General features: G+C 42.5%; 1 protein-coding gene across 1 annotated transcript in view; it reads left to right on the top strand.

The window, feature by feature from the left end:
- The window catches only part of ofcc1 (orofacial cleft 1 candidate 1), a 133896-nt gene that overhangs the window by 51684 nt on the left and 56226 nt on the right, over nucleotides 1–25986 (top strand). Inside the window, exons 17-20 of the mRNA XM_074622727.1 lie at nucleotides 2232–2483; nucleotides 5353–5605; nucleotides 6106–6269; nucleotides 9441–9600. Coding sequence (XP_074478828.1) covers nucleotides 2232–2483; nucleotides 5353–5605; nucleotides 6106–6269; nucleotides 9441–9600 — 829 coding nt within the window. The remainder of the gene's footprint in view (nucleotides 1–2231; nucleotides 2484–5352; nucleotides 5606–6105; nucleotides 6270–9440; nucleotides 9601–25986) is intronic.

A 25986-nucleotide genomic window follows, 5' to 3' on the forward strand; every position in this document is an offset into this window, starting at 1 on the left:
TTCTCTCAGAACACTTGAATTACAATATGCTGAAAGGTTATTATGGACTTTTTGCCCAATGATGCCAAAAACTGCCTACTGCTGCTTTAATGCCAGTGTCATTCATTAACATGGAGGCTGTGGCATCCCATTATAAAGAGCTGACGGTTCGTTCTTTTACTACGTACTGCTGTTCTCATGTAACATTAATATCAGAGTAAAAAAAACAACAACAGTAAACAATGCCTTCAGATGATTTAATTTACATGTAATGAAAAGCAATAGATGCATATTTAATCCTCTCTATTGCATGTATTATCTTGAATGCAGAGCATCTCACTAACCTCACACAGGAAACATACAGTATATATACAGTGGGACACTTGGGATACATGCTGTAGTTTAAATTCTCCACCACAGAACTGACCGGTAACTGACTTGTACGCCAGATGTTTATCCTCTCTGCTCGAGTTTATTTCAGCCAAGCTATGAATATTTATCAGCCCAAACTGTTGACTGAGCATTTTCTGAATGGATCTCGAGTTCTCCCACGTGTACCGTACGCCGCACCACCGCTCTCGTGTGCATCCACTGAGGAACTTGATAACTTCAAATAATTTAACACTTCAGAGAGTATACCCACCTCACAGGAACAGGAAAGATGATCTCTTTTTGTTTTAAATGCAGCTGTGTGACGATTCATATTTCAGCGGCGATGCAAGCAGAAGAAAACACAATGCTGCATTTTGATGCAAGCCTAATTATTTGGTAAGGGGAGGGGGGGGCAATACAATTGATTCTGTTTTTGGTCTTTAGGCAGTGTACCGTTTTCCCTAGATACACACTACAAAGTGAATTCCAACTGTGCTCTGGGACACAGTGGTGAGACACAGAGATGTCCACAGGCAAAGGCCTTAAGTCACACTCTGTGATGCTAACCATAGCTCTACTGTACACACCTACTTTAGCCTTCGTCTAATTACTGCCAGCCAGACGATGAGGGTCATCAGTGTCTGCTTGTGTTAACATGTTCAAACTATAATAAATAGATTTCTATGCATGTTGTAACTATACACGACACACAGACACACACTGTATAGTGTTCTATGTGATGTGGATGACGTTTTTTATGCTATAATGTTATAAGCACATTGTAACATGTCCTCTCCTCTCCTCTTTTCCTTTCCTTTTCTTTCCTTTCCTTTCTCCTCTCGTCTCGTTTCCTTTTGTTTCCTCTCCTTTCCTCTTTTCTCATCTCCTTTCCTTTCCTTTTGTTTTCTCTCTTTTTCTTTCCTTTCCTTTCCTCTCCTCTCCTATTTTCCTTTCCTTTTCTTTCCTTTCCTTTCCTTTCTCCTCTCGTCTCATTTCCTTTTGTTTCCTCTCCTTTCCTCTCCTCTCATCTCCTTTCCTTTCCTTTTGTTTTCTCTCTTTTTCTTTCCTTTCCTTTCCTCTCCTCTCATCTCCTTTCCTTTCCCTTTGTTTTCTCTCTTTTCCTTTCCTTTCCTCTTGTCTCCTCTTTTCTTTTCCTTTTCTTTCCTTTCCTTTCCTTTCTCCTCTTGTCTCGTTTCCTTTTGTTTCCTCTCCTTTCCTCTCCTCTCATCTCCTTTCCTTTCCTTTCCTTTCCTTTCCTTTCCTTTTGTTTCCTCTCTTTTTCTTTCCTTTCCTTTTGTCTCCTCTTCTCTCCTCTCCTCTCCTCCCTTCTCCTCTCTTCTCCTCTCTTCTCTCCACTCCTCTGTTCCATCTGTGCCCTCTATATGAAAGGGAATAGTTGAGCAGGCCTGACAAAGGGCGGCGCAGAGGTGCTGAGGGAAGCTGAGCACTGCTGGAAGGGATTCCTATCTGTTTGTGTGTGAATGTGTGTCAATTTGAATACTACATTTCGCTACCTATTATTTATTGCATGCATCTGAAGATGGTAAAAAAAATGAATACCATATGTAATGCACAGAAAAGTGAAGTATTTGAACTGTGAATTCACACATGCACACATATACATAACATCTAGTGTTGTAACTCACTTTATATTTGTACCTGCTGAGGTCTACAGGGTACATGTTGCTATTTAGATGATCTTTACTCACACCGTCACCCATGGGCACGAAGGAACTGTTTAATCACCCTCTGTTTAAGCCATCTAGCTGAAAGTGTAACGCAAAATGTCAAGAATGAAAGGAGAGATATTGAAACGAAAAAAGTAGAGATAAGATGTTGTCATGTGTGGTGTGTCTGATTCTCCTCTGTCTAAAAAACAGATCAGCGCTGACCGGATCTGCTTCCCGCCCCTCGCGCCTGTCCGAGCGAGCCCGCCTGGCCCTCCGCATGCTGCCGTCCGAGCTGGGCCTGCCGTTGCCGCGGCAACAACAGCCGCATAGTAGCTGGCGTGGCTCCGTTCGGCAGCTCGGCCTCATTATGCTGCTGCTGGCTTTGATGTGGTTTGTGAGGCTCTACCTGCATTACTGCAGCCAGTGGCTCTACCTCCAGGCCATAGCAGTTCCTGTCAACAAGTGAGTTTGCTTCCTTTGATATTCCTTTGCACTCACACACACACACGCACACACACACGTATGGGCGGGTGGTGAGGGAGCGTATGGATACACTCACACAGAGCAGAACTACATAGACACTTTGAGCACACGCATCACTGCTGACATAAATCCTTTTACATGGAGGGCCGATACATACATAGATTATGCTGAAGCACATCGACAAATTGCGGATGCACACACACACACAACGCATGCATGCAAGCTCGGAAGCACAGACATGCAAAGCAGGGTTGTGATATGGGATGTGCAGGGGTTAAGGAGCAGAGGAGAGAACAAGGATGTGCGGTTTGTGTGAGTGCGTGTTGGCAAACATGCACACACACAAACGGGATACGCCCAAATCATCTGTTTGGAATCCCCCCATTAACATTTTAACAAGACTCTCAATATTAACAAACCATTGCTGGGGGAGTTTGCTGATTTCACCACGCGGATTCAAGTCCCAAAAGGCTACATTATTTGGAAGGAATTTATTGTTATTATTCGGTACACAGCGTAGATAATAAACAGCAATAAGATACCACAGAACTGTTAAATCACATCTCGATGGCATGTGGTGCTGATTTAATTCATCACAATAAAAAAGAACTGGCTGCAAACGTGCATACAAGCAGGTTTTTATTACAATAACATGGGGGTGAAAACATGACGCGTTAAATCATGGAAAGTGATAGAGGGAGAGGAAAAAAAAAAAAGGTGACGGAATCAAAACAAAAGGATGGACTGAGGGGGTGGATAGGAGGTGAAAAAACAGAAATGCGAAAAACAGAGGGGGTCAACGTCGGATGACAACTTCCACATGTCCAAATCTGCTGCTCTCCCTCCGAGCATTTTTCTCTCCATGCGATGGCCAGAGCTGGTGGTGCCCAGTGAGAGAGAGCGAGAGAGGCCAAGTGACAGTCAGAGTGTGATGACAGGCCTCCCTCCCTTCTTGTTTTTTTATCTCGCTCTGTTCTTTCCTCCTCTCTAACTCTGTCTCTTTTTGCCTCCTTCCTCCCCACTCGTGGACATCAGTGGACAGCAAAGTGTGCCCAGGAGCAACAGAGTCTCTGGCCCGATTGTTACTTCAGCCACCTATGAGCTCTCCTTCCTTCCTTTCTTTTTATTTTGTAGTTTTTTTTTATATACTGACATAAGTAAAACCACAGTCTAATATTTAAGGCTTCCCCCCTCTTAGTCCATTAGTCATATTCATTATTGTCCTGATGGGTAGTTAAGTGCACTTTATTACAGTGTAAAATACAATGTATGATATGCTCATTATAGGTTTTTAAAATAAATCTTATCTGAAAGTAAGTGTAACAGCAGTATAAAGTACAATATTATTATATATTATTATTATATATATATTCCTCTGAAATGTAGTGGGGTAGAAGTATGAAGTAGCATCAAATGAAAATACTCACATAAAGAACAAGTACTTTGTTGTCCTTGAGTAAATCTACTTAGTTACTTTCCACCGCTGTTCAAGAGCCACATTACCTGACAGTGGCACTGCACATGCTCAGACCGTTACATAACTACCACATGCAGTTTTGAAATTTCAAATATCACATTTGAAGAGACACCAAATTAGATTTGATATGGAATGATGACCGTCAATGTTTGATATGGAACGATGCTGCCAAAGTCAAAATGCTGTTACGATTTATTGAACTGGAAAGTTTCATCGTATTATGTCAAGATCCACTATAAATGAAATATTCCCCCCTGTCATTCTTGGAATGAGATTTAACAGTGCAATTTATCTGGACAAAAAATAGAAGCCTATAATGTTAAAAATAGCTTTAAACTCTTCTGTCTGTACCGGTCATTCAGTGAGGTAATCTCTGCGCTCTAAAAGGGACTTTTGGAGGATTGGATCTGTGTGTTGGGAGATCTGCCTCAGATAAAAAAACACCAATGGACCTCCACTGTCAGATTAATGGACAGAATCTGAGAGAAGCTTGACTCTTGGAGCAAATCAGATGGAAATTAATGAGCAAAAACTGGACCTCTCCTCTTCCACCACTGGCTCTACCGTCTCCTGACTGATGGGAAGATTAGGAAACTCATGAGGCTTGCAGTAAATGGGGAGTCTAGCTTACAATAGGGGGCTGGAAAGAAGAAGAAGCTCTCTCAAGTAACAGCACAGGTGTTAATGCCGTTCTGTCAGTGTTGGATGTATTTTGCTTTTTTAAGTTTAATCTGTTATTATATATGTATTAGGGCTGTCAAAGTTAACGTGATAGTAACACGTTAAAGCAAATTTTTTTTTTTTAACACCACTAATTTCTTTATCGCATTAATGCAACTTGTGATTTTTTAGGTTGTAGCAGGCTCAGTTTTAAAGCTAGAGTGAAGATATGGTATCATATGAAACTATAAACCCAAAGGAATATAATAGATATATACATACATTTGCATAAAGCAGCATATTTGCCCACTCCCATGTTTATAAGAGTATTAAATACTTGACAAATCTCCCTTTAAGGTACATTTTGAACAGATAAAAAATAAATGAATAATTGCGATTAAATATTTTAATCAACTGACATTATGTTAATAATATAGTAAAGTATTATATAAGTTGTCTTAAAACATATCATGTGACCAGTAAGGCAGCATATACTAGTAAAACAGCTAATTACAATGTTAATTGTCATCAAACTAATTAGATATGATTGAATCAACCACAAACAATACAACACAGTGTGTGAATTGCTGGAACCAGTTGCCCTTGAGCTGCAAAGCATCACAAACACAAATATACTACACGCATATTGACACATGCACACACTCTTCACACTCTACCCACATCACACGCCTCCGTTTCCTCTCCCGCCAGATTCCAGTTCCACGCGCACACGGTGGACCTCGTGTACCAGAGCTCTCTGCTCCACACCCGGGAGGAGCTGGCGATGGTGGTGGTGGGTCCCCTGACCTTGAACGCAGCAACGTTCCTGCTGGTTCTGATCAGATGGGGCTGTCAACAGATATTTGGCTCACTCCCTTCCTTCACGTCAAAGTTTATCATGGCTCAGGGAGTGTGGACAGTCCTCGACCCCCTGGCGGTCTTTGCAGTGGACGCCGTCCTCGGGGTAAGTCACTTAAAAATAACTTGGACACTTGTGCACTTTAAATAGGAGTTCACTTTATCTTGGCAAAGTGACTTTAGATTACAAAAAAAGAGTGGGGGGGGGGAGGGGGAGGGGGTGGGGTTGAGAAAGGAAATGTGCAAGGTTAGATGGGTGTCTTTTTTTGGCAGTGGCTTGGATTTTGTCAGTGAAGAAATGATGGATGATTTGGACTGTTGACAGTTGACAAGAGGTGATGTCTATATCAAATCCTATATAAATGACATTGTAACATTGTCAAATAAGTCTTTGTATTAAATTAATCCAAACTGTTGTTCAATTTCTCATTTTAAAAAGTCCACAATGTAAGATGTAGAGTGAGAGGAACACAGCTGACCATGTGAAACCTTCCCCCTTGATCAATCTCTGTCCTGGCCAAGAGCTTCTCCATATTGCAAATGTCCAGCCTTATAACAGTTTTGTTCTTTTTTCTTCTTCTTTTCTTTCAATCTCCGTCTCCTCAGCGTCTCGCCTACAGCCCGGACACACCGGTGGGTGACGCAGCCAAGCTCTACTGGCACTTCTATCGAGTGGACCAATCGGGTGCGGCGGGAGTGATCATCACTCTCTTCCTGTACGCAGTCATCTTCCTGCTCTCCATCACCATCCTCTCTATTAACATACTCAGGTGAGACACAAGCAGGAAGATGACGGCCTGATACAATTCCGATAATTTGGCCAATGCATGTCAGTATTAAGAAGTACCATGGTGTATCACTGAGGCAAAACACAGCAAATGAGCAGGTTCCCGATCAATTCTGTTTCCAGTGGTTCCTTTTTTATTCCATATTGCTTACTCACCCCTGACTTTGAGTCCCTGTCTGACCTTCCTGGTGGCTGAAAAAGCGTCTCACACACAGCTCTGGCTGGGAATTATCATTTGGGTATGTGTGAATCGACGCAGCCTGTAGGGACAGTCTGCCAATGAAGAGGAAGACCCTCTTTGAAAACAACTCCGGCCCTCACCAGCCTACTATTCTCAAGCACCCGTTCAGAAATAACTCCCACCCCCGCAGCCTCGTGCCATGTTCCACCCCATCCACCATTTCTTTCCTTTCTTTCTGTCCACAGAAAAAAGCACAAAAAAAAAAACACAACAGAAAATGAAAACAAACGTTGATCTAATCCATTTTGATTTTATAGTCGCATGGAATTACTTATGCAGTTATGCATCAGCCTCACACATCTACACGCACGCACACACATTGAGTTAGCAGACACAAAAGCAGAAATACACACATGCAGTTTGCCTTTTTTGAATGCACCATACTCTGCAATTGGTCGGAAAATCGAAAGCGTTTCTAATTCAAAAGTTAGATGTGTTTTGATATAGCGTGAACATATAACCCCCCCCCCTTACATTATACGATTAGGCTGAATGTTTTGCATGGTTGCGATCACTGCAGGTTTCATACATATTGAAATGGACTGCATCTACATGGTGGTGAACACATACACTCTATCTTACTGCACTATGTGTTTCACTCACGTCTTGCAGATTGAGGTCACACATGCTGAAACATGCACTTCCTAAGGTTTGTATAGTTTTAGCACCTTAACACATTTTTCTACGAGGCCTGCGTGTCCTCTATAGAGCTGGTAGAAGCTTCCTGGTACCTAACTGTTGAGTCAAACATCGCCTTTTTTTCCCTCCGTTTCAGAAAATGACAGGAGATTGGCTTTGCATTGCAATGGCAGGGCGGACTTAAACATGCACTGCACAACCACGGATTCCAAATTTCCAGCTTAAAGGATGACTATTGCACTTTTTAAATAATAGAGGGACATCATTTTCTTGCAGCATGGAGGTAAAAAAATCAGAAGGGCGGGTGATAAATTACTGAATAATGTAACTCAGTATTCATCCAAGGTGTGTTCTCCCACCCTCATATACGACCAAATTCCATTAACGGCTCAAAATGTAAGAAAACCCTTATTGAATTAATCAGTTTGAGATTGGCGGCCGAGGAGAGGGTGCCATCTAATTTCAGTAAGCGGGACGCTTATCGGGCTCCAGCTAAATGGACAATATTAAAACAGCAGCCGGGAATAATGACTTCTGCCACTCAACCGCCACGCGGGTTTGTATTGAATGTAGGCCACGAGGCTGAAGCAAGGCTGATAATTTTATGGGTTACAGTTTCCTATTGGCTGCAAGGAAGGGGCTCTGACACAGAGCGTGACCTATTTCTAAAAAAAATGCCCGGGGCTATATGTATAGATAGAATGGACTGTTATCCTTTTTTAATTACATTTTAGGCAGCCTTTATTCACTGGCTGCAAATATACACATCAGTGATGCAGTTTTTACATCTCTATCCTCTTTGAAACTTCATAAACACCAACAAGAGTGACATTGATAGTGGTGCAGTTCCATTCAAATGATTACAAAGATACTTAATATATATTGTTTGGCAGTAAAACAGTAATGTATATAGCATATTCAGTGACTTGATTTTCAGTCAAAGATGGAAAACACTGCATAATTCTAGAAATCCAATTGATTAATGTGCGTAGGTTTCCCATGCAAAATACTCTTCTCTTTTTATCCTCCACGGTCATGTCGTCATAAAATATTCCGTTGAAATGTATTCCATAAGTTAACCCATGTCCTTAAGGTGACCCCTACAATGAAGAAAAGCTGATGAGAGCCTCATCACCCAGGTCGAACCCCAGATATAAGTAGCACATACTTACATTCAGGGCACTTCCAACGCCGAGGAAACGAGCATGTTTTTTTGAAGCGCAGAGATGCAAAGATGGTGAATTCCTCCAAGAGAGAGACCGCATAAATGAATGAGAAGCACAACTCAAAGTGTAGGATGAAAATGAATGCATGCTATTCCTGTGTCTGAGGTCAAGATTCTACAAACATCTCTCTCCCAAGAGCGATGGGGAATGATGCTGAGTTCAAAGCTCCGCACCAGCTTCTTGTATAAATCCCCGTCTCCTTGATGTTGGTTTTATTTGAGAGTTGATTACCCTCTGACAGGCTAGAATCTCTATGGAAGGGCACAAGGTCTGCTGGTTTTGATGGTCAGCCAAGGCATTTGTTTACAGACATGGTGATTCTTTTTAGGGGTTGGCTGCATGCACCCTTGCGCGGCGAAAGAAAAACAACACTTTGGTGATGCGCGCTCATCTGGAGGTATGAATCAATATGCCTTCTGCTGCGCCGAACGTTTTCTTGTGACTCAGGCCCGGTCTCTCCAGACACATCTGCAACCAGCACGTCCATCGCATCTGCCATCTTTTTGAAGCTCGGCATTAACACTGAAGAATATCCCGGGATCTGACTCCCACACAGTAACAGATGTACAACCACGCAGACACACAGCCGAACACAGACACTGCTGCAGCTTGTGCTAACAAAGTGCTTCCCACTCACAGGCCAATTTGTTTGATTCCTTTTTGCTCTTTCATAGTGTTTGTATTGATGTATTAGACTTTTATAGAGCGCCACACTGCACATATGCTTTGTGTAATCAATAGAAGATTCATATGTTCTTCCAGCAAGTTGGGATTGTTGGGATTTGACCTGTTCCACAAGAGCCAGAAAATGTGATAAAAAGAGGACATGATGCTGTTTGGCATGGAGGTAGCCACAGAGCTAGTTATCCACAATTATCCTCTTTGACGCATGGCAAACATACATGTTCTTCCTTGCTTTGACATTTGACCCCATGTGACCTTTACAGGGCAAAGACAGTGATTCAGTATGGCGTCACTCCTGCTACCACTTCCCCCCTCCTCCTCCTCCTCCTCCTCCTCACTTCTCCTCTCACACCACACCTTCCAGATTCCACAACGACGGACGCATGCTGGACGTCTTTCAGCGGCTCACAGCCAGGGAGGGGACGTACTTCCTGCCTCAAGACCTGGAGCTGTCCAATCAGGAGCTGAGCTACGTCGTCAAGAAGGCGGAGCAGTGGAGAGGCTTCAATGGGGAGAGGCGCAAGGTAAGCATCTCACTACACTGCAGCCTCTCCTGTCTCTCTAGACAATGGTCTTCTCCTCAAACCCATGGTGATTAATTGGGCTAATGGATGTTTTCTTAACGAGAGAATGAACCAAAAGGTCACTGATAGTTGTCTTGTTAGATCGGTCCGTGTATCGGGAAGGAATCACAGTTAGTTGTCTGTAATCCTAGGAGGTTTCCGCCATGTTGCGGCGTTGAAGGAAACGCTGGCAGGGCGGCAGGATGAGTGCGATACTGAACGGAACATTTAACGGCAGCCGTGATGGCATCGCGCCGTTCATCAACACCACGGTCACTTTAACGAAGACATTACGTCCGAGAGGATGTATAGGATAGGCTCATTTTATATCATTACATTTTCTTTAGTTACATTTCAGAAAGCTGAGAATTCATCTCAGAGGTCTTTAGCTTCATTCTAATTAGTACAAGATAATTACCAAAACAGAAACTCGGCTAGCGGGCTGCCTGATTAGTCTGTGGAAACCAATTTCCGAAGATATTTCATTAAAAAAAAAAAGACTGCTCAATCAACACACACATATACCGGGGGTGCATGTGCATTATGCTACACCGGGCATAATGTGGACAACTTGGTGTCAATGCAGGATTCCAGTTGGCATAAATGCATGTCCGCATGAAATTACTACGGCTTGGGAGAGGCTGACGCTTATTTGACAGCCCGGCGTAGGTCGATGGTGATACAAGGAAGGGCAGTGTATTAGCACCGAGCCGACTCCCGATGTAAAATCTTTGCATAGTGATTGAAAATGTGACTTGTTGAGATAAGGGAAATGGAACGCAGCGATCAAACTGCAGCCCCCCTTTAATTTATTCTGCAGGATTTGTTAGTGGCACACATCGCTCGGTGTTCTCCGTGTTCATTAACTCCTTTTGCTCTTTGCTTGCACAAGTTCATACGGCTGTAAAGGGGTAAAATGGAACCAGAAACTACTACAATCGATTCTCGTTTTTGTTGGCGAAAGATGGGCTGGCTGTTAAGAACGTGTGCTCTATTTTGTCTTACAGGGGGGAGTAGAGGCAAGCTTGACTAATCGAAAAACATGTTTTGTGAGAGTCAAAGTAGTTAATATTTGTTTTATTTTCGAAAAATAGAATCACTGGACAATCTGTGAAACGCCGCAGATGAGTCCACACTTTGAAGGTCTACTCCTCACAGGGTGAATGGAGGCAATCTGCATCTCAACAAACACAATTAGAGGCAGACATTTCACAGAACATTGTTATTGTTCACGTCGTTGGTACTTGAAACTACTTTACAATTTAATATTTAACCCCGTAACTTACTACATATACAGTTACAAGTGTTAAAGGTGCTCAATGTCGAAATTTAGAGCACATCTATCGCCTCCACACAGCTCTCAACGTGGCGGTGGCTGAGCTGGCGGCTCGCAGCTAACAGTGCTAACAGTGTAAACAAGGGTATCAGTGCGGACAGAGCTAACGGTGTTTACCCGAGGGGGAAGTGGAGGGTGGGTGCTATTGCTTCGGTTGCGACACCGTCGGTCGGGATGGCATTATCTGCTGTAACCGCCGTATGAGAGCAGTGCAGAGCAGCGGCCGTGAGCTAGCCAGCCAACATGCACTAAAAGGCAAACACGGCCGGCCCGTCAGTGTCAACAAAGTACAGAGAAGCTCTGATTACAACACACAGAGGGAGATTTGCTCATGTAGACATTACGCCACTATACCTTTACATTGCTAATAGTTGATTGCTGCTATATTAATGCTCTGGATACCGTATAGAAAACCTTTAAACTGCTGTTTAAACTGCCTATTCTTTTTTTTTCTTTTTTTTTTACACCTGTCTTGTAAGCCTTAATGAACTGCACCCTGGCTCTGAGAGGTGACTACACTACTGCTAATGGGATGGTGATGGACCTGTTTATTGGGAGAAAATTGAACCTCCCAATGTTTGGAGACTTTGAAAGAAATTACACCCCCAAAGTTTGTGATTAAGAAAATGCTTCATTTAGCCGCTGATGGCCTCTTGCTGTGGTGGCACTGCTAAATCATCCTCGCATTACAGCATATCTCCCTACACAGCAACAATTACAGCATACTTCATATTGTCCCTAATTTGCCGTTATTAAACTGATAAAATGCTAACACGTTAACACATTTTCCAGCATGATGAAAATTTAGGGTTATTGCATTTTATGATTTTTACATTATTCAAGCCGGCCATTTTTCATCAAAATAAGATGGGCCTTGCCATTATTTCATAATTATTGTAACAATTTCTCCTGTGAAAAGGGTCACTTTCCTAACTCAGCAAAGACATATCCCTATTAGACTAATTTGCCTACATGCAAATTTTTGTCATTTTTCCCTCATTAACTATTTATCATAGACAGGAAAAAAAATATATTCATGAAGGCGAGCAAAGGAGCAGCCCGACAGAGCTGAAGCTAATATTTTGCAACTCTAATGATTTTTTGCATCCTTAATTAGATAGAATAAGGTTGATATGATTAGGTCAGGATGTAGTGTTTTTCATTAAAAATACATTTCAGAAACTGTATTCCAAATGTGCCCTTGCAATTAAATAATGAATCCGACGCATTCCTTATTACGGACCCAATTAATATCAGAGGCAAGGGCGTAATTTTAATAACAGTGGGCCACGAGGCCTTCATTAGCCGAGAGAGAGAGAAAGGGAAAAGGAAAACAAGGTACTCACAGGAACAGCGGCAGTCTGATATTGAGCCAATTTTAGAAAGTTATTGAACAGTACACTCTTAAAAGGATAAAGAATGACATTTTCAACAAATCAGATCTGGGGCAAGCAGGAACTGCAAAGGCTTCTTGTTTGTTTTTAGACTAATTTGATAGCGGTTGTATGTCAGATGCCAGACAAGGTAACTGCAAATGGAAAATGATTTAGAGAATCACAAGTGAAAAGTATTTTAAGGTTAATTTAGTCCTTAAGGTAGGTTATGACATGCAGCTGTTATTTTAGGAATCTCTTTGGTAGCACCCTTTAGAGGTGTTTAAGCTGCATTGGATCACAGGTAGTAATTTGTTGCTTGACTGTGCATCAGGCAGGAAACCTTTTATAGAAACAAGTTAGAAATCTGTCAACCAGTTTGCACTTTATACCTGAAATAGCAGGGTCTCGTGCTCCTTAACTGTCATCACTGGTCACATCACGTGCAGAATTGACTATAATGCGAAAACACGCTAGTGGGACAAGCTGGCTATTCATTATTTTTCCACAAAGACACTTTAATTTAAAATATACATAAGAAAACAGGCTATAAAATGTGAGGAAATCAGAGGTTTCTCAATATTGTGTGTATTTCCATGACCTTTACCACTGTTTATACTGGGCAGGAACACCAAACAGGGTAAAGTGAAAGCAAGTAAAACAAAATGATAGATGATTATAATCAATTAACAAGTTTTCCGAATGTGCCGTGTGCTGTAACTCAGAAGTCAGCAAAGTCTATCTGACGCCTTATCTCCCTCCAGCACTGAAACAATAAAAAAAGAATCCACATTCAATAACCAACCTGCAAATGGCCTATTATTATCAAACTTGTAATTTTCACAAGGCGGTCATAAAACATAATCTAATTTTTACTTTCTCACCAATTAACTTTATATTATAGATTCCTTCATGCCATATGATCATTTGAGTTGCTTCAAGGTTTAAATATGACTCTCGGGTTAAGGTGTCAGCAGCGGAGCTCGCCGGCTAAGCAAAGAGGGGGGAATGAGTCGAGGATGTATCTACCTGTGTGCTCTTTAATTTGATCCCAGGAAGGAAGGAAAAAGAATGAGTTTCCGTCAAAGATCATTAGCCTCAAGTGTTTGTGGTTAACAGCTGAGAGAGGAGGCATTAGCTCACCTACCAATTATGGCATTTTTCATAATTGAAATTCTTAAAGACTTGCCTCACACTTTTAATTCCCCACTGCTATTTACATACCAGAAGTCACACCACACTTGTACATACTTAGTGTGCTGTTGTTTCAGTGTTACTTCCATAAAGAGATTATTTTTTTTAATTTAAGGTACTATTGATAACATTGAGCCACTAGATGTCGCATTCTCCCTCCCCCGTTCCATTGCATTTACTTCACAACAAGTCATTGCCAGGCACTTACCGTCAATCATATACTGTATCCGTTTTTTCCACATAACTGATGACACAAAGATACCATGTGATACCAACGTTGTTTTATTAAATGCACACAAGCCTTGTTAGAAGTGGGAACCAAACATTAGATATCTTCAACAGAGATAAACAAAACATTCATTTTGGACTCTCCAAAAATGTTTTAAATGATTAATTCACAATCATAATATTTGTTTTTCAGGAAAAGCCATACTTTTATTCAGCACCTTTCTAAAGGCACTGTAGATGTATTTTATTCAATTATTTATTTTTTTAAATCTACATAATAATGTTATCAATAAGACCTTTAACGTAATGTTTAAGGCCGTACTAAATAACGTTCACAACGTTGACATTCAAATTCTAAATCAGCATTTGTATGGTGCACAGTTGTTTTTTTTGCGTCTATTCATTCTGTTTAAACCCGGTCTTTCTGCACAGTTGCAGATCAAAAATAAGCTACATTCACTATTATTAGTAGGCTATACTATTTGTAGAACTAGATTCCAGTAGTGATGTGTGGGTTCAGGAAAGTTTACTAGAAAATATCCCGGGTTTGGGCTGGCGGGTGACAGAGCAACGTTGAGAGTAAGTTATTAATAACTTACAGAAACATTGCGTGCAATAGTCTACCTTCCATCTTCTCTTCCTTCTCTCTCTGTCTCTCAAACATACACACACACACACAGCAGTCCACACCTACTGTACATGTATTTATGTGACAAAACTGAAAGTCGATTTAATAAAAAAAGACTTAACTCATTTAATCCGCATGAATCACTTTATTCAAATTGAGGATTTTGTTCAAGGATTTTTTTTTTGGGTGATGACTTCATGAAATATGACGACAGACATTCAAAGCTTCTTTCGAATACCTCAATAAAAGGCAAAAAAAATAGTGTGGTCGATTAGGTTGTCACTTAACAGCTGTTCTATAGTACAATCAAAGTATATATCGTTGCACTCACATTACCTAGTATGTTAATGATGTTTCTTTCTGCTAAAATCTAAGACCAATGTCACAATTTTTAAGTTGGTTTAGCATTGAGGCCAACAAAACCTTTAGAATAAGCCAAAAAAAAGTTGTCAGATTTTAATAGGAAACTGCAATCGACAATCGGAAATTTGTACAAACTAACAACCAAACAAAAGTCTTCACTTTCCTGGTGCTTTTAGTGCTATCATGCTCTGAGCTAGTGAGTGTGCTAGCATGCTCCACATCCTACTAGTGGTTCAGTAATGAGCCCCATTAATTATGTAAAGGCAGTGATGCAGATGGACCTAATTAATTGTCTCCCGTCACCCCGTTGATTACTGTACCTGGAAGGGAGGTGTTAATTTCTGTAATACTTAAGCAGGTACGCAAACTGTTTTGTCAGAGCCACCGCCATGACAATGACAGAGTAGAGCGCCGGCTTACCCGCTGCAAAGCTCTTTCCCTGATAATTCACTAAAAGGAAAGTTTCCCAGTGGTGGTGGTGGTGACATTGTGATAATTGAAGGAGAGAGGGAGAGATTAAAAGAAGTGTGGAAGGAGGGAGAGAGGAGAGAGGGGTGGGGGGGTTTGCGCAGTGGCCCTGGAGATGTTTTCGCAACCTGATTGCATCAACATTTGCGTACCTTCGTGCCGTTTGTCTCCGTATGTCTAGGTAATGGGTTACCAGCGGGCGAGTTTGGGAACACCCAAGGTGCTTTGCAACAGCAGCGTGGTTGGTGGGGAGTAAACCTGTTGAGAGTCAAGCAGCACAGATTGGAGTGGTAATGATAACCTGAGTCTGGGAGGCTGGCTGTTAATCATGTAAGATGTGTTCTACATTTTAATGTATACAGCAGCGTCATGACGGTACCACCTGACCAGAGAGATACCAGGGTCATCCTTTTTTTTCTACCAATTAACTTAACTACAAAAAGTTTGTAGCATTAAAGCTGCAGTGGGTAGAAATGGAAAAAATATTTTTATAAAACGGTCACTTTATTCTGACAGTAGTGCATGAGACAGGTTAATATGAAAAAAAGTCATGTGTCCTCCGGTGCCCCTAATGGCATCTACCAGTTTTCACAGACCAGAGTAAAACAACCAATCAGAACCGAGCTGGAGCCTGCCGTCTCCAATCAAACGGTCAAACTAGGCAAATCAATATTCTGTTACTGTAATGCCTATTTCTCTCCTTAAATGTTTTAAAAAATATCTTGTAATCAACTGTTTAGCTGTAAAATGAGAAAATTTGTACCCAGCAGCCAAGTTGAGATCTGTTGAAGAAACAACCAAGCACCGCCCACCAGCCGGAGCACAGCCAATAGGAACGCTCTATCTAAAATGACCTGATTGTCCAAAGTTTCCCGTCACGGGCTAGTGTTTTTAAAGCCTGAAAACAGAGCCATGAGGAGGTGCAGAAGTCTAGTTTTCTCTCAGAACACTCGAATTACAATATGCTGAAAGGTTATTATGGAATTTTTGCCCAATGATGCCTACAACTTTCTGCCTACTGAAGCTTTAATCTCATTGCAAAACCGAAATATTCTATACTGCCTTGCCTTTCAGACAAAATAATATGATGTAAAGCTGCAGTTTGTTACAGGACATAAACTTGCAAAACACCGAATAGACTACCTTATTTACTACAATTTCTTATCCATCGCTGTAAATGAGGAGTTTTCATCATAAAATCAGCATGGCCTCTAAACTTGCTGCAATAAAGCAATTCAGTCGTAACTCTATTTACAAGACAACAATGCAATGTAGCACTTCGCCTGGTTTATTCATCAGTCTCGCTGTGCAAACAGTACAGTAAAAGTGAGGATGAGGCCACCCGAGATGCAAATCTAAACTCGAGTAAAGGAAGGAGAAGCTTTGGAGAGAGGAAGACGGACAGAGGGAGCAGCAGGCCGTGAAAATATACACAGGAACCGCTGTCACACAACAATAGAACCCTCAGCTCCTGAGCAGGAACCCATAACAGGAACACCAGGAGAGGAAAGGAGGAGCTGAGTGCTCCAGTAGCACAGGAGAGGTCGTCTAGAGTCAGAGGGCAACTATTGGTCTATGGTGTGTGGGTGTGTGTGTGTGCATGTGTGTAAGCGTGGGATCACCGAAGTCCTCCCAACCCCCCAATAACCTCTACCAAAGAGCAATGTGGTCAGCGTGTGCGTGCATGTGTGTGCATTCATGTGCTTAGCTGCATGTGTGTGAATTCAAGCCTGTGTGCATTTATATAGTACGCCTGTGCACGTGTGTATACCGTCATGCACATTTTGTAAGTGTGAGAACATGTATGCAAACCTTCCTGCATGTCACATTAGAGTGGCTTCTTCAATTACAGCGGATGGGTTTTTTTCTTCTTTTTTTTCTTTTCTTTTTTTTTTAGTGGACAGCGCTGAGGGCCCCAATGGCCCGAGGCGAAAGCAAAGCAGGCAGGCAGGCAAGGACAGGAGCGACGTAGCAGCAAGCACAGCATCCACAGTCAGAGCATTAGGGAGCTCAATATGAGATATGACTGCAAAGGCTACATGCCTGTGTTCCTGAAAAGGTCACGGACTTTGCTGGGCAGTAATGTGTGAAAGCGGTATACAGTGGTTAAAAAAGAAGGGTAAAAAAAAAAAAGCAGATAAAGATCAAACACATGGACTCTCTCACCTCCTTCCCAGTTCACACATATGAGCTTTTATGGACACAAATTACTTAATGAACAACTTTCCATACAACAGTTCTCTTGAGAGCTGTTTGTGCACGTTTACTTTGAACCCACCTCTACCTTAAATGAGCTATGGGCTCTCCATTAGTCTGTCCCTTGCACCCTTTTTTCAGTCAGCATTGTTCTCTGTGATACACGTGCCTCTTCTTTGACCTCTGTTTAGCACCTGCTGTTTGGAGCAAGGGGCCGTACACAATAGCAATTCCCAGGCAGGCCCATACATAGCTTTTTCAAGAGACCTGGGCGTGTGACGGGATGGACGCGGGAAGATCTATTGCCAACGTTTCAGTTGTTTAACAACCACTTGGCTAAGTGGTGCACGTTAATTTTCTATAAGGTTCGGCTTTCTTTCTCTAGCACCAGGTTTATTAAATGTGAGTAATTTTATGACCAGCTGCGACAGTGTGTGAACTTTGCCTGTCTGTCTGTGTACAGATTTTGTCACCATGATAGCGTCACAGAACTTTACTGGTGTGTAGTTGAGATCAAAATGAAGGCAGAGTTTGAAGACTGGTGTGGTCCGATCAAGGGTGCCGGAAGTAAGGGGGGGAGGGTCCATTGCCCCCCCCCCCCCGCCCTCCCCACACCCTTTACGCCGTTGCGGCTGGTGTGATCCCATCGTACAACCCGATATTACGCCAAAGCATGTAATAGACCCACCTGTCCACCAGAGGATAGCGTGTCAGTGTCACGTTTTGCCTCGCCGGGTTATGAATATTAAACATGTGTATGAAGGTGCAGTACCAGCAAGGGGCAACAAAACCACCCATTTACGTTATAGGCAACAAAACCCCTTCGTTTAGGAAAAACGTCATGGTTGGGCTTCAAATAAGTATGTATACATACGAAAACAACATAACATAAGTATGGTAAACACGTCACTAACGTAGCATGCAAAAACAAAACTGAACACCGGTCTCCTGGTTGAAAGTTCTGTGTTTGTTGGACCCATGCGCCTCCCATCCCACCCACCATAAGCAGTTTTTCTCACTTTTTATTCTACGTCACTAGCTCTGAGCATAGCATATTTACGTGGATGCATTAACATTGCAGTCAGTACAGACTACATGACGCACAAATGACATGCCAAAAGCAACTGCGTTTGTATTGCGCGCTTTTGCCTTGGGCATTATCATTGTGTCATTCATACGCGTTTTCATACGACAGAGAGAAGGATTATTTTCGTATCAGTCTATACATTGTTTTTTAGGAAAATCTCATTCTGCCTTTGAATTCAAAAACAGGTCTGGGGTCATCTTGTAATCGGGGTTTTATATTCTGGCCATTATGGTTATTCTACTTCTGTGAACACCGGCAGAGCATACAAATTTCACAAGGTGATGCACCCACTTTTCTCACAGACACACCACTATAACGTCTCATCACATTTCTAAACAGGCCTACAGTTCCGGCAGCACATCGAGAGAGAAAGGAGAACGCGTTCCAGTATGAACTCGTCGGTGTGAACAGTTTAATTACAGGGAGTGTCAGCCCCATTGCTTAATGTGTCCCTCACAATTAATCCAGGGAGAGGATGTCATTATCTACCAAAGCCTGGGCCTGGGCAGGCTTTTCTGTCAGAGAGAGAAGAGGGAGGGAATGAGGGAGTGAAAAAGAAAAAGCGAGTCAAAACAAGGAAGTGCCTTTGGTTAGCAGCCTACAGTACGATCGGCCCCCAGTGTCACACAAAAGGATCGAGCTAAGAATCTCGGAGGCTATATTTCAAAACATCGTGTTCGTCGAATGATTCGGACACTTGCCTCTTGTGACTCCGTCAGTGAGGAAGAGATTTATTCCTTCAATGTCTTCATAATATGAAGCTTCGCCTGTCAGCTGTCAAAACACGTCCAGCTGGAGGAGGTTAAATTGACGCCAGGTTTTCACCACTTTGAGATGCTTCTCCGTCCTTTCCCTCCTTCCTCCTCCATCCTAAAGAGTTCTGGCCTGCTCCCTTGCCATCCCGTAATGTGAAACAGAAGGCAACAAGTTGGACGGTTGAAGAGTGCGAAAAGATTATAGCGGAAGTAGCAGTAGGATGTAATTATTGTGGAATTGAATTATGTCAGCTGAAGAAATGTTACAAGGCATGCATCACATATGCAGACATACTTTGCGTACACAGGGGCATTGCTGCATGTAATGCTCACTCAAACACACGTACAAAGATGCATATGCAGCCTCCGACTCCACCGAGGTTTTACAGCTTGAACTTGACAGATCTGATTCTTTGTGACTGTCCGTCGTTAGTCACTTCTTTCCCCCTTTCTCCCTTCCTCTCCTTTAAAGAGTTTGACCTTGGCCGCTTCCTGCGGCCCGGAGGGGATGAGGAAGGTCTGGTGATTGTGACAGGTGTCGCGTCTTAACAGCCCCACATGACATCCCGAGGAGAGATAGACATTTGGAGTTTGTTTTTTTTTTTCTCATAAGGGTTTCACTCATAACCTTAAAGAGACAGTACGTGTGTGTTGGTGTGTGTGTGTGTGTGTGTGTGTGTGTGTGTATGTGTATGTGTATGTGTGTGTGTGCGCGTGTCGTACTACTGATTCCCCAGCTCTCATTTTCAGTTATTGGCTCGGATACTTATCACCTCCAGCCTCCGAGGCCTGATTAGGTTGAAGCTACTCCAAAGTCAAATTTTGGATATCAAAGGCAAGGCTCAACTTTGACATCTGTCTGCAGCATCTTAATACGAAGCCTGGGCTCCTGAAATTTTGAGGATTGAGCACAGCATCTTAATATACACGTTCCAGTGAGAAAACGTGTTTTCAATGATTACCAGAAGTGACACTGTACACTGAATTAGTTTGGTGTAAGGTATCAAAAAATACTAAATAGCAAGATGTGTATGGTTTGTGTGTACGGTTAGTCTCTGGTTGCTATTGAACTATTTGCAAATATAAGTTGTAATAGAGGCATTTGCTTCAATGTGCAAGCATGCACGTGCTTTATTTAATTATTTATTTAATCTGTATATGAATACTTTATTCCATCTTCTTGCAAATTTTTTAACTTACACAAATGTGTTGTCACTTTGCAATGCTTGCATCTGGCTTATGTTACATACAGTATTTGCAGGTGGAGCCATTCACTTAAACCTGCAGTAGGCTTAATGTTTTTGGCATCATTGGAAAAAAAAATCCATAATAACCTTCAAGCATATTGTAATTCAAGTGTTCTGAGAGAAAACTAGGCTTCTACACCTCCTCATGGCTCTGTTTTCAGGCTTTAAAAAAATCTAGCCCGTGACGGGAGACTTCGGCCAATCACAGGTCATTTTAGAGAGAGAGTTCCTATTGGCAATAAATAGGATAAATGGGCATTAAACTAACAGAATATTCATTCTTATTTGATCAGCGCTCACTAGTTTGACTGTTTGATCGGAGATTGTGAGTTATTGACAGCTGCTCATTGGGAGCAGGCTCCAGCTCGACTGATTGGTTGTTTTCCTGCGGTCTCACCTGTCTCACGCACTACTGTCAGGATATAGTGACCGTTTTATAAAAGAATATCTCTTTTTATTTATATTGGCTCCAATTCTACCCACTTCATCTTTAATAGTGTTTTTATCATAATTGCATATTATCCCTGAGCACACATATTTTCCTTTGTTATATAAAGTTGCAGGTAAACTTCAATGGGCTCCAGAACAAACCTGGAAAAGTGATCTCCTCGGGGCCCAGGGTGAGTCAGACATGGCGTGGAAGTAAAAGACGGGCAACTATCTGAGTTGTTTACTGTAGGCTGGGAGTAGGCTTTATTTTCTGCAAAGGAGATTAGTAACAGTGAATTATGCATATTTTATTTTCTGGATTATCTCAGGCACTCAGAGATACCATCTCACTGGATAATCTCTTTTTAAAGTCGTTCAGTTTGTTCTGACTGTAAATATAGCCATTGTTGCTTGTTTATCTTTTCTCGAAGTCCAATTTGGTCCGTGTGCTACTTTTGGACGGAGCGTGTTATTGCACTTTAACCATGATTACTCAAGTCGAAATATTTATAGCCAGCGATCTTTGCTTTATAGGCACAGTAATGAGAGGAGGGTGGATGAAAGCTACTGTAGCGTACTCGCCTTTTCGTCACTCAGTGTGTGTGTGTGTGTGTGTGTGTGCATATGCGTGTGCCCCTGCATGCAAATATGAATGGGTGGCCTGTCTTGTCCAGTGGTGCGTTTAACCAGACGCAGACCTTTGCTTCAGCCAAATCAGGCCCAACGCAGACAGTGTGCACCCATGCCATTTTCAAGCTGCTCCAATTATATCCGCCGACCGTCCACATATTGGCCAAATTTACAATAATAGCGTATCTATTTCCATTCTAATGGCTGACATTGCTTGGCTTATCCATGCATGTATGTCGGTGGTCTTTTATGCTTCGTGGTTTGGTCTGTTCCCAGCCATGTGCAATGTGCCGCAGCCCGTCTTGACCTTGTATGTGTGGCATGAAGCCAGTGTGTGTGTATCTGTGTGTACATGCATTAATATCTCTGTGAATGAGCATGTGCATTTTGTGCAGTGTGACCCCTGACGTACAAAGCTTGTGCATCTGCAGTACAGTATATGTGCCTATTATCTCAAATTGGTGTGTGTGAGCCCAGTACATGTGTGTCCATTAGCCTGTGTTGGCACTTGTGTATGTGTGCCTACATACAGTCTGTGTCTGTGGTATGAACCCAGTGCTCAGCAAACAGGCCTTGAGCCCGGGCCAGCTCTGACAGACAGGGGATGGTGGTGGATGTGGGGGTGGAGTGGAGGGATTGACCCTCTATAGCTTAGAGAGCCTCTGCACAGTGCACACTCCTCTCCCCCATCTCCCCACAACCCTCCCCTCCCTCACTCCCTCCCTCCCTCCCTCCACTCCCTGCTGCCTAGCCCCAAGCGCCCGCAGGCACTGGAGATGCACGCATGCGTTGCCTCGCACTGTGTGAGGCTTTGTCTGTTTGTGAGCATGGATGTATGTGTGTGTGTTAGCATGTAGATGAGCGTGTGTGTGTGTGTGTGTGTGTGTGTGTGTGTGTGCATGTGCATGAGGATCTGTGGACAAAAGAAGCAACCGTGTCTACCTCTTCTCTCGCTTGGCAATAATCATTGATGCTCCTTTCTGCTCTATCTGTGCTCGTGTGCCCGCTGCATTTTCACGTTATGACTGCCTTTTGTTTTGAAATGTACGGGAAAAATCGGTGTCGAACGGTAACGCCTAACAATGTTACAGTGACAATATAAATACAAGAGATAAAAAAAAGATTGGCTATTGAAATCAATGGTCCGGTTTGAGATACGGTAGCTTCCATACAGCGGTTCTATTAGGTGTATAATTCAGGATAGGGATGTCATGATACCAGAAATTTAGTAGTTGATAACAATACCAGGGAAATTCCATGATTCTCGATTCTCGATTCGATACCAAGGCAAAAAAACAAACACTTCAAGCTAGTGTTAGGAAGTTAAACAGGTCATAATTATCTCTCTAATATCTATTTTATATTGCTGTGAAAACATCTCCTTCAAACTGCTACATTACAACACCTCATGATAACATTCTAATTTCCTCATGCCTAATACTCATTTCTACTTTATGAAACTCAATGCAACCTCCGTTGACGTTAGCTGTTGGCTCCGCAGGTCTGCGCTGCCCATAGACACCGGATGCTACCAGGTAATGTTAACTTTAGCTTTTAGCTTTCTTTCTACCGATTTCAAAATGGACTTGTTCACAATGTAGCATTATCAGGGAAACGTGTCAATAGTGAGTTTACTGCGTTCCAAACACATTTTCTATCGTCGCCAGGATGATGGAACAACGTTAGTTTTTAGCCCTGACTTTACCTATAGTACCTGCGGAACTGTAGAAAAACGAGAAGTGTATCGTTAGTTTTCAGAATTTTGGCATCAACTTGGTACCAAAGTATCGGTTTTCGTGACATCCCTGATTCAGAATGCTGATATGTTATCATCACCACATACTTGGTTTAACAATCCAGCATCCCTAAGCAGTTCACATCGCCCTGACGTTATATTTACTTGATACAAAAGAATGTTCCTTTTCCTCCAAATCATTAGCCATTCATTAACAAAAAGCATCATGGGCACCATTAGGCCTCATCCATTGCAGTGTCTTGAGTTGACTACCTGGCTCTTACAGGTTTGTGGGGTACTTGGTTGTTTGCAATCTGCAACCGCACCACTAGGCCTCACTAAATCCTACACACTGTACCTTTAAGATCTAGAGTTATTATAACATGCTAGTACCAGCCTATAACGCCAAGTCCATACACAGTTCTATCTCAGTTTATTTCCAAAGATAGCACCAACTCAAGCACCATCCACAAGCCCACGCCCAAACTCAACCTTACTTCACTCCCTCACTCTAAATCTAGCCTCCCCCAGGTATCAGTACCTCACCGTCCTCAGCCCTCTCCATTTGTCCTCAGCCACAGCACCAGCTCCACTTCCAGCCCCATTCCCAGTACCGCCGTGTGTGCCAGAACCAGCCACAGCCCCATTCCAAGTACCAGGTACAGAACCAACACAACTGTTTTCTCCCAAATCTAACCCTATATCCGCCACTCAACAGAGCTCCAATCCCTTCCCTAGTCTCAGTCCCAACCGTAGTCCCAGCCACAACCGGGGCTTCCATGTGCGACTGACACATAAATAACCAAGCCTGTCCGCCACCCAGGCAAATTCAAATGCACCTGTCAAAGTGATGAAGCACCCGCCCGCAGGGAAGCATTGTTTACATTTTCACTCCACTCTTCGCAAAAGTGAGATTCTAATTATTTTCCCACTGTAAATTAAAGCCAAGTGGGACAGAACTACAAACCAAAATGATCACGGCAGTGGCAGGAGAAAACCCCAGCCCTCCTGTGTACGGATTGCGGGAAGAGTGGGAAACCGAAAAAAGTGTGTGGATGGTAGACAGAGGGAAGGTCAGCGGCTTTTGTCTTTTAAGATGTGCAGAGAGACAGTGAGGGGAGAACAAGGGAGGTATGGCATTCACACAGGCTGTGCAGCAAGTCTGTTGTGCTCATTACAGACAGGGTTTAGAGAACTTCAACCAACTGGAATACATTATGCCCCTCACATTTCATACATAATAATGTGCCAAAAATGTGCTGCATTATTTTTCATACCAATGGACACGGAGAGAGAAAGAAAGACAGAGAGAGAGAGAGAGAGAGGTAGAGAGGCGGAGAGAGAGGGGAAAGATTTAATTAGTCCATGGGAACATGCAAATGGAAGGTAAAATTAGACAGAGGAAGGGAGACCTGGGGAAGAGAGAGTGCACGAATGGTAATGATGGCTATCTAGTTTGGATCAATCATTAAAGGATCTGGGGGACTGACAGGCCTGTTCGTGCCCACGCCTTAGGCTCCTGTGCTGGACAGTCGCCAGACCGGCTCAGTCTGGCTGGCCATGGAGACTTCTCCTTCCCTCCTCCCTGCAGTTCAGTCACACACACACAAGCACACACACACATGCATATACAGTATGTACTCGTATATCATACACAAACACGCATGTATAATCACTCTCTAAATAAAAGCTTAATATTTAATGCGTCACTCTGGGGCCTTGTTAGTTTGTGTTTATTAATCAGTGATGCATCCCCCCTTCTGGTTGTATTTTCAAAATGCTGGACGCATGCGTTGACTACAGGTGACTTTGAATTTGCTCTCTAGGCAATGTGATTGGTTCCCATTTTGACACTGTGTTTTGATTATCAGTTGAGGATAGCATAGTTTTCTGCACAGGGTCAAGTTTGAGAACTGTTTTGGTTGTCAGCAGCGGAAATATCCTTTTTTTTGTTTTAATAACGGTCAACTCTAGACACTGTTTATGTCCGACATGTCACAGAATGGATGAAAATGTCAGACGCTGATATTTGTGACAGTCAAGGACGTGTGAGACAAATACATAAAATACACTGTGCCTGTCCCAGACATAGCTATTACTAGACCACTCTCGCACCCAGTGGAAAATTACTCTTTAATTCCCAGCAACTGTCTGCCCTCTTTTTAAGCTCTTAGTTGCAAGTTAAAAATCCTAAATTAGGTATGAATATGGGTCACTTTTTTATATATATAACACAAAAGAAAATCTTTTTTAGAATGTAGTGCATTTATCCGTTTTATCTCCGAGGCAGTGTTGCCTATTTTTTTGGCCTCAAACTAACAAAACGGCAAAAGGAATTCCAAATCCATCACTTGACAGACTTTCATATGTGCACACACTTGAATGAACATGATTGACAGGTCAGTCGAAATTTTATTACAAGTCACAGTGCATTTTTAAAAATAAAAGCTCTGCACAGGCGCCTGTATTTAAGTGCTGATTTGCTTTTTATTCCGTATTCATATGCGGTATGGTACAATTCGGTCGGTGTGAAATCGCATCTTCTCCCAGAAAGGCTATATTTGTGAACCATGGAGCCATGTCTGCAGCTGTGCCATCCCCACTTCCTGTGCTCCCGGTCCCTCCCTCCCATTCTCTCATGTGCATTTGCGGTAATGTCTACAAATCCTGAAATTTAT

The sequence above is a fragment of the Sebastes fasciatus genome, chromosome 21, assembly GCF_043250625.1.
Source record: "Sebastes fasciatus isolate fSebFas1 chromosome 21, fSebFas1.pri, whole genome shotgun sequence".
Classification (NCBI taxonomy): Eukaryota; Metazoa; Chordata; class Actinopteri; order Perciformes; family Sebastidae; genus Sebastes; species Sebastes fasciatus.